At 38.3% G+C, this 9,998-nt stretch overlaps 1 protein-coding gene across 1 annotated transcript in view; it reads right to left on the bottom strand.

Moving 5' to 3' along the window:
• Positions 1 to 3,408: 3,408 nt before the first annotated feature.
• The window catches only part of LOC125844245 (outer envelope protein 80, chloroplastic-like), a 15,597-nt gene continuing 9,007 nt past the window's right edge, over positions 3,409 to 9,998 (bottom strand). Inside the window, exons 11-16 of the mRNA XM_049523523.1 lie at positions 5,481 to 5,551; positions 5,312 to 5,390; positions 5,096 to 5,211; positions 4,824 to 4,971; positions 4,227 to 4,296; positions 3,409 to 3,627 (exon numbers count right to left, since the gene is read on the bottom strand). Coding sequence (XP_049379480.1) covers positions 3,473 to 3,627; positions 4,227 to 4,296; positions 4,824 to 4,971; positions 5,096 to 5,211; positions 5,312 to 5,390; positions 5,481 to 5,551 — 639 coding nt within the window. The 3' untranslated portion in view covers positions 3,409 to 3,472. The remainder of the gene's footprint in view (positions 3,628 to 4,226; positions 4,297 to 4,823; positions 4,972 to 5,095; positions 5,212 to 5,311; positions 5,391 to 5,480; positions 5,552 to 9,998) is intronic.

The raw sequence follows: 9,998 nt of genomic DNA, 5'->3' as shown, positions 1-9,998 counted from the left end.
TTTTATTTTGTTTGTTTTTCTTTTTTTCTTGTAAGTCTGTTTGAATCTAAACTATTGTGTTACATATTAGATTTAAATCCACTTGCGTGCAATTTAATAATTTAATCTAATACTGTTTCAAATTAGAGATAGTATACTAGAAGTTCATCAATTTTTTTTATTATTGTTTCTATGGAAAAGGCTCAAAAATACCCATAAACTATTCGAAATAATTCATTTTACCCTTAAACTATATTCCGGCTCAAAACTACCATTTCCGTCATATTATTGGGTCAAAATTACCCTTCTTATTAACTGAAGCTATTAAATGTCATGTGGATGCCACATGGCATGCCACGTAAGCGCCACAATTTCATTCATTTCCACATAGACTAATATTCCTAATCCCTAATTTTTCCCCGCATTTCTCCATTTCCATTTGAAACCATTTCACCCACCCCTTTCCCCTCATTTCTCCAATTGAGCATACATGAAAATAGCTCAATTGCAAAGCATGGTTGCTGCTTGCTGGTGGTGGCTGCTTTTCTTTAGGGGAAAAGCTTTTCTTACCCTAGCCGCGAAATTAGGGGAAAGGGATGGGTGAAATGATTTCAAATGGAAATGAAGAAATGAGGGGAAAAATTAGGGATTAGGAATATTAGTCTATGTGGAAATGAATGAAATTGTGGCGCTTATGTGGCATGTCATGTGGCATCCACATGGCATTTAACAGCTTCAGTTAATAAGAATGGTACTTTTGACCTAATAGTATGACGGAAAGGGTAGTTTTGAGCCGGAATATAGTTTAAGGGTACATATGAGCTATTTCAAATAGTTTAAGGGTATTTTTGAGCCTTTTCCGTTGTTTCTATGCAATGTCAATTCTTATCAACCTAAATTGAACTATTACAAATTGCTTTACACAGGTTTCTTTGATTACATTTTAACTTATTCAGAAAAAGGAAAAAAAGTTTAACGTTATTTTTGTATCTATTTAGAAAATCTTTCAAAACTTTAATGCAATTATCCAAAAGCCAGTATTTAGATTCTTTTCTCTGAAATTCCTTTGAACAACAGGAAAATAAAACACTAATGATAAGTCGCTTAACTCCCTGTGACTAGTTTTTTAAAAATTTAAATCAAATTAATGATAAGTCGCTCAAAGGCATAGCGAATTACTACAAAAAATTTTTTATAAAAATAATAATACAAACGTTTTCTTGTGTTTTATTAACATATGAAGGTGAGCTTTTGAAAATTTCATAGAAGTGACACACTAATGAAACTTTTTTTTCTAATTCTATTTTTTTACTATGCATCGGATCTCAGGTTCTCTATTGCACTCCCTAAATAGGGTTCTTTTCACCTTTCCCTCACGGTACTTGTACGCTATCGGTCATTGAGGAATACTTAGGCTTAGAGGGTGGTCCCCCTTTCTCGCGTAAAAGCGATCAGAATTCGAACAGAGAAGGCCCTATGGAGTAAGGGGAAGTGGATGAATTCTTGGAAAAAGAGGGAGAAGTTCTTGGAGAAATGAAAACTTCTTGAAAGAAGCTTCGACCAAGTAAAAGTTGATTTCTATTATATAACTAGGCTCAAGTTACGGCGGGCTCTTTCTATTCTTAAATTTCTTCAATGGGACAGAAATACTTTTTATGAAAATGTCATGTGATAACTGATCATAATAAACTCCTTTTTATTGCAACGAAATAAGGGTCTACGTAAATGATTAGATAACCAATCAATCTATGTCATTATGATTCCCCGTTAACAACAACAAATAAAGTATTGAATTAGATTCAACAAATTATTCAAAAAGTAAGAGAATATATATTCAACTATACTAGAATAGTGAAACCTTATTCAACAAAAGAAGTACTCTTCCAAAAGATCAAGTGGTTGATATACTATGGTGAAGGAGAAACCCAAGGCTCTTAAACCATTGCCTAGATCACCTTCATTCTCTAAAAAAAGAAATAGTGAAATAACAAGAGGGCTAATTTAAAAAGTTTTATGATATGTTGAAATAATTGCATATTTTACTTGTGAGACTTTGGAGTAAATGTCGGGATATGCAAAATTTATGGACCTCATTGCATAGATGAAGGATTTTTTTTTATTTCTTATTTTTAAAATTTTGTGATTTTCAACTAAAGATATGTAGAATGTATCAAAATGTCTTTTAATCTTTTGGTCTTAAGGGCCCGTTTGACCATGTGATATGAAATCATAATTTGAAATCATATAAGATGGGATTGAAATTTTGTTTGGACATGCAATTTGAAGTTTTAAATTGTATTTTTTGCTCATAAATGTAAAAACTTCATAAGTTGTAAAAATTATCAAAATTGCTTCAATTCTTTATAAATCTTACCAAATAGACAAAAAATTCATAACAAAAGTATAATACACTATCACAAAACTATTCTAAGAAAATATAACATTTATCGATCGAACTTTAATTCAATAAAAAAAAAAAAATTGAATATGAGTTGTAGTGTACTACTCTTGTTGAAGTAATAATAAATTGGATTGATGAGAGTAATGGTTATATCCAATATACATGACTTAAAGGTAGATAGTAGTAATAATATCAACTATAAATTTTATTTATGAAATGAATAGTTGTTAGATATACAATGGTGATATATATTTTTAATATAAACTTGTGAGTCAATTTTTGTATTTGAAAAATATGAAATCATGATATAAAATTTTCAAATCAAGCTTTTTGGAGAATTTATAATTTCATCTCATGATTTCACATGTCATGAAATGAAATCGCATGTTCAATACTGATTTTATTTCAAGATTTAAAATCACGAGATGGAACTACATGTCCAAACATCTACTTAAATATGTCATGTGAAGAGTTACAAATAAAGAGTAACCAAAAACGAAGAAACGCTTCCTTTAAACAGACTAAAGAAAATAATAATAATAATAATAATAATAATAATAATAATAATAATAATAGTAAGCTGCTCAAGGCCCAACAACTTACTAAAACAACAAAATTAATTAAAATGAATAAACACCATTTGAGCAGCCATCATTAATTTGGACAAATCACTCAAAGTCTAGCAACTTATCTATTTGTTTTGGTTATATGGAAAAACCAGTGTCCCTTTTATGTATTTTTAATAAGAAAAGTGGTCATTTTGACTTCGAACTCTCAGAAACAGCCTCTTCCTATCTCTGAGGTATGTGTAAGGTCCTACTTACATTCTACCCTCTCTAAACCCCACTATGAGACTACACTGAGTATGTTGTTATAAATTTTACCGGCTTTGAGTGTTAAATAGGTCATGCCCCTGGTTGAGGTGTGTAATGGAAATTTTAGTAAAGTTCAAGGAGCCGTGAATCGGGCCTTGTAAACACTACATACATGTTACATTCAAACCAGTGAGAGACGTAAATGCATTAACCTAAGAAAGGAAACCAAAAGAATAAGATGATATAAATGTCCAACAAAAAGAGGTAAGGAATAGTATCAGTTCCTTAGGCCAACCCCAAAGTGAAACCTCCCGGTCCGCTGGTCATTGAAGGCATACTCTAATCTTAAAGGTCCCAGGGGCGAGTCTACGCGAATACCAACCCCACATCCATATCCACTTCCAGGTTTTAGCCTTGCTCCAGCAGGATCACCTGATAAGGAAAACAACAATTAAATGAAAGGCTGCCAAAGTACAATGTAAAACTCAGAGTTCGAAAAGGAAAAAAAAAAATGGGCTAGTTAGCATGCAGTTCAAAACTTGGTGGCGACCTCTCTTCTCTCCACTTAAATACCAGCTTTTGTCTACGGCATGATTTGAACTTGCCATGTGCGTCCAATACATACATCACACGTTGTACTCTTACCACTAGACCAAAGCCCAGGGGAATCCAGGGATCAAGATTTTGTCAATGATACAATGCTTTAGTATGACAGAACAACAAAACATGCAGAGCCAGATACATCCCCTTACAAGCAAAATTTACACTAGCTTGAGTAGAATGCTTGTCAATGAAGCCTCAAAGCCTCAAGTCTAGTAGATAAATTTCACACTGAGATTAAATATATTTACAACAACTATGCCGATGTTTATTCAGCCAATTTGGTCGCAGTTACTTCTGTAAAAAATTATTAAAATGGTATGAAGCACTTGGAATAATTACCTTTCAATTGTGTGTGTGTGTGTGTGTGTGTGTGTGGGGGGGGGGGGGGTAGCCATCAAAGTAAACAACATCAAACCAGATATACATACCAGGAACACTTGGACCAGATCCAAGGTCTGTGCCATAATCAGCAAATACAGCCCCTTCTAATGGCCCCATCTGCAAAATGTGGGAATATGATAAGGAAGATAATACATAGAGAAACCACGCCAAAGACGTTTATCAGAGTACTAATATATCGTAGAACCCAAGGATGAGGCTTGATGGTCGATGAAGCTGGAACAAAGACCATGGGAGACTGGGGTCCATAGCATAGTAGAGGCAAAAAAGTTTGGTCATTTCCTTCTCATATATCTATCTGAACACTGGGGCAGTGAGTTATCTGGTAGTCATCCTGGTGGAGTGGGAGGATGCAGGTCCCTCACGATGTAATCAAGGTGTATTCAAACTGGCCCAAATCCGCCGTTATCAACCGAGAGAGAGAGAGCTATGAAATTATAGGGAAAGACGCAGAGAGCAGTGTTTTTTGCAAAAAAAACTAAAAGAACATTAGCAACAACCATCTTGGTAAGAGTCGAGATAGCAACAGCGCATCATTGGATGGATGAGAAAGACAACAAAAACCACCAATATCTAGAGAAATGAGTTCAACTATCAGACTATAGTTTCCAACAGCCTCCACTTACCAGAGGGAAGGAAATTTCTCCACAGCCAACCGCATAAGACCGGCCAGAGCCAACTGTGCCTTCTTCATATCCTCTTACACTATTGGTTCCACCAAGCACAAATGCTTCATGAGGTGGAAAATTACCGACCACATGACCACCAGAGAAGCTGCAAAAAGAATCACAACAGCCAGCAATTTAAGTTACGGGAATTTTTAAGAAATGCAGTTGAAGGAAGAAAAAACAAATTCAGCATCTTTCAAGCTAATCATCATAAAAGATGGAGAATGTACCTTAGGAGAAGACGCATAGGACCTAATACCAATCCTTTTCTAGCACGAGCATTGACTCTGTTGAAAACTAGCCACTCTGACCACACCGGAAGTCCCTGATCCATGTTGAAAACAAACTGCAAAACAGCAGTGAGAAATAGTGAAGGGTGCATCAAGAATTTTTTCTATCCCTACATTTACTAGACAAGGAATCTGGCAGAATATTAGGGAACTGACCACTGAAGAACCAGGGTCACCAGAACCAGTATAGACAGTCTCAAGTTTGGCAAGTAACATATCATCATGAGTGTTGCCACTGCAGCAGTTCAGAAAGGAACACATTGCACACTTTCTTATGGTCAGATATACAACACTTTAGGCAGTATAAACCATCATCAATCTATACCTTGCAGTAAGTGGACTACTGTAGTAGTCCCTTATTATAGGATTCCCCTTGTCATCCCGAGCACCAGCACGCTGAGAAATTCAAATAGGAAGGACAAGTAGCAAGAGCATTAAGAGAAATGGGAAACAAAAATATGTCAAGACACTAGGAAGAATAATCAAATAACTCTGTTGATGTCCCAAGACTAGAAACAAAGAAAGAGTCTTCATCCTCCATGGCACACTCTTACAATACAATCTTTTCATCAAAAGATTATTCAAACTAGTACTCATGCCTAGCTTCTGCTCATTATAGCATAAATGACTCAAATTATTCGGGCTTGTTATCATTGCATCGCTAAGCACAAGTGACAATTATATTTATTTTTTAGATAAAGCACATTTAATGTTTCTTTTTTTAACAATGAATACTCCAAAGTTCATGTATTGGAAACTCTTTGGTCCCTGAAACAACAATAGTTCAATGAAATTTTATTACTCCCTCCGACCCAATTTATGCGAAGGTGTTTGACCAGGAACAGGGCAGAGAATTTTCGAATGAATGAAAGATCTTTTTTAACTTGAGGTTTAAAATAAACCACAGATATTTGCTGCCGCTATAATTCATCTCACTAAGGATAAAATGAGATGTTTAAAGTTAAATTGTTACTAAATATAGAGAGGTGTAATTCTTTGTGGGACTGACTATAAAGGAAAAAAGTGTCACATGGGAGTAATAACTAGGGATTGTAAATTCAAAAAAATTAATTACTAAATAAAATCATCCCAAAAATGCCATCTAAGCAAGAATTACGATTAAATCCTGCATACAGCAAATTGCACGCTAGGACATCCTATTGAAGTTGGAAGGAAGAAAATGTCTTCGCATATCGACATTAAATATGTATCTTTTTAGGCCTTACTGAAACAACAGTTGAGTTTCTCACAGGCAGAAACTGCCATTCTACAGGAGTAACCAATTCAACTCAATGTCAACCGGAGACTACTGAATTATTTCAAGAGATGTTTTAAAAACAAGGCTTCTCTCTCTTCTCTCTCTCTCTCTCTCTCTGGTCTTCTCGGACGGAATCGAAGGTTGCGACGGCCAGAAGCAACGCGAGGACCAGCTCCGACCGGCGAGCCTCTTTCTCTCTCTTCTCCTAGCTCCAGCGAGGACGATAACAACGAGCAACGAGCAGCAGCTCCAGCTGCTCAGACCAACGAGCGGCGCAATCCCGGCGAAGGCAAGAACATTTTCTAGCTTCTCCGGCGAACTCACCCATCTTCTCCGGCGACCAGCCCAGAAGAGAGACGGCAGTGTTACATTTTGTCGCCGGAGATCAACTAGATCTTGCCGGAAAAGTGCCCATAGACCACCGAATCTAGTCCGACCAGGTTCTATCTCTCCTTTCTCTCCCTTTTTGCTTTGATTCTAGTTGCTGGGTCCTGTCCTGCAGATCCCCGGAACAGTATTTCTTGTTTGCTTGTTTAGTGCAGACCTGTGATTCAGTTTATAGTGTAGTGGGTGTTATTTATCTTGTTTGATTGTTTAGTGCAGACCTGTGATTCAGTTTATAGTGTAGTGGGTGTTATCGGGTCCTCTATTATACACACTGTACTTGATTCTATAGTATAGCGACTGCTGTTTTGTCTTTTTAGAGTAGGTTCCTGTTGTAGTTTTAGTGTTTTCTTGTGTAGATCTTATTGGGGTTGTACTATCGTTCTAAGTGGATTTGGTTTCCGATGGTGGTAATGAGTCATGTCCTCGGTTGAGGCCAAGGTCGAGGGAACATAGGGGTAAGTGGGGTACGGGTTCACATAACGTGAGGGTAGGATCATGGAATATAGGTTCGTTGACGGGGAAGTCCATAGAGCTAGTGAAAATTCTCAAGAAGAGAAAGATTAATATAGCTTGTGTCCAAGAGACTAGATGGGTAGGCACCAAGGCTCGGGATGTGGACGGGTTTAAGTTGTGGTACTCAGGAGGGTCTAGGGATAGAAATAGAGTGGGTATTTTAGTAGACGGGGATTTGAGGGAGCAAGTGGTGGAGGTTAGGAGGATCAATGATAGACTTATGACGATTAAGCTAGTCATCGGAGGATGCACTTTGAATATTATTAGTGCTTATGCGCCTCAAGCGGGATTGGACGAGGAGGCCAAAAAGCTCTTTTATGAGGAACTGGATAAGGTAGTTAGAGGTATTTCGAATACCGAGAAGATAGTCATTGGTGGAGATTTTAATGGACACATCGGGGCAATTTCTAGTGGCTTTGATGATGTTCATGGAGGCTTTGGTTTTGGGGAGAGAAATGGAGGTGGAACTTCGCTTCTAGACTTTGCTAGGGCTTTTGAGTTGGTGATTGCTAACTCATGCTTTCCGAAGAAGGAGAACCACTTGGTTACCTTTCGTAGCACGGTAGCTAAGACTCAGATAGATTACTTTCTCCTTAGGAAGGGGGATAGAGGTCTCTTTAAGGACTGCAAGGTCATACCAAGTGAATACCTCACTACCCAACACAAGCTTTTGGTGATGGACCTGAAAATTATGAGGGATAGGAGGAAGAAGATGGTACCTGATCGACCGAGGATTAAATGGGGTGGGTTGACCCCTGCCCTTTCGCGGGTGATGGGTGAGGCGTTGATGGGGATGGGGGCTTGGAGTGGTAACGGGGATGCGGACGACATGTGGAATAAAGCAGCTAGTTGCATTAGGAAAGTGGCCTCTGAGGTGTTAGGGGTGTCTAGGGGTAAATTTGGAGGCCATAAAGGAGATTGGTGGTGGAATGGGGAAGTCCAAGGTAAAGTGGAAGCGAAGAAGGCTGCACACACAAAATTGGTGGAGTGTGTAGATGAGGAAGAGAAGCGGACGCTTAAGAAAGTATATAAGAAGACAAAGACAGAAGCTAAGTTAGCTGTTACGAAGGCGAAGACGGCAGCTTTCGAACGCTTGTATGTCGAGTTGGGGGACAAAGGTGGGGATAAGAAGTTGTATAGGCTCGCAAAAGCAAGAGAGAGGAAGGCGCGCGACTTGGACCAAGTGAAGTGTATCAAAGATGAGGAAGGCAAAATAATGGTGGAAGAGACCTCCATCAAACAAAGATGGCGAAGCTACTTTCACAAACTTTTAAATGAAAAAGGGGAAGCAGACATTGTGTTGGGTGATTTGGCACACTCTGAAAGACTTCGGGATTTTGGATACTGTAGGTGCGTTAGGTCCGAGGAGGTTATACGGGCTATTAGTAGGATGAGCAGGGGAAGAGCGACTGGTCCGGATGAGATTCCGGTAGAATTTTGGAAGAGCATGGATAAGGCGGGCATAGAGTGGTTAACTGGGCTGTTTAATGTTATCTTTAAGACAGCGAAAATGCCTGATGAATGGAGGTGGAGTACAATGGTTACCGTTGAATATGCAAAATATCAGCTTGTTGAAATGGGATGTAGTGACACTCAACAAAACGCAGGGTGGTTTGGGTATAAAGAAGTTGAATATGCAAAATATCAGCTTGTTGAAAAAATGGCTATGGAGGTTCTGTAGTGAAGATATGGCTTTGTGGAGGAGATTCATATCACAAAAATATGGTCTCCAAAACAATTGGATCACTGAAGAAGCAAATGGTACCGTTGGTTGCTCTGTCTGGAAGACAATCAGAAGACTGTGGCCATCCTTTATCCCCAATCTATCCTTTAGGATTGGGAATGGGGTGAAAACCAGTTTCTGGAATGAACTTTGGCTAGGGGAAGAGAATTTGAAGATCATGTTCCCAGATCTTTATGTATTGAGCCTACAATAGATGGACATTGTGGCACAAGTGTGGAGCCCTCAAGGTTGGGATTTGATCTTTAGGAGGGCTTTAAATGACTGGGAGGTTGATAGAGTAGCAGGATTATTACACACACTAAATGCATTTCCAGGTGTCACTGAAAGTCCTGATACTCCAATCTGGAAAATGCACAAGAAAGGGATTTTTTCTGTGAAGTCTTGTTACTGGAGTATAAACTCTAACCAGGCTATGGAAATGGAATGGCCTTGGAAACTAATCTGGAAAATCAAGGTTCCCCACAAGGTCTCAGGTTTTATTTGGTTGGCAATTAGGAAAGCATGTCTAACTCATGAAGTGTTACAAAGAAGAGGTATACAGATTTGCTCAAGGTGTTTCATGTGTGGGGAAGAGGCAGAAGTTAATAGTCACTTATTCTTACACTGCAGAACAGCTGCAAATCTGTGGGACATGTTCTTATGTATACTTGGAATTAACTGGGTAATGCCCAAAACTACTTTAGAGTTGTTGAGACAGTGGGAAGGAGTGGGCAGAAGAAGAAGATCCAAAGAGGACTGGTGGAAATGCATCCCAGCCTGCATCTGGTGGACATTGTGGAAGGAAAGAAATGAAAGATCACATGATGGGAAACTTAACAGCACTCAGAAAATCAAGATGAATAGCTTGGGCCTGCTGTATTTTTGGTGTAAACAGGATTTGGTGGGGGAGGTAGATAGCTTAGTGGATTTTAAAGCTCAATTGTAAAGTTTTGCCCAGTTTT

The sequence above is a fragment of the Solanum stenotomum genome, chromosome 11 (assembly GCF_019186545.1).
Source record: "Solanum stenotomum isolate F172 chromosome 11, ASM1918654v1, whole genome shotgun sequence".
NCBI lineage: Eukaryota > Viridiplantae > Streptophyta > Magnoliopsida > Solanales > Solanaceae > Solanum > Solanum stenotomum.
This window is presented reverse-complemented; position numbering and strand designations above follow the sequence as displayed.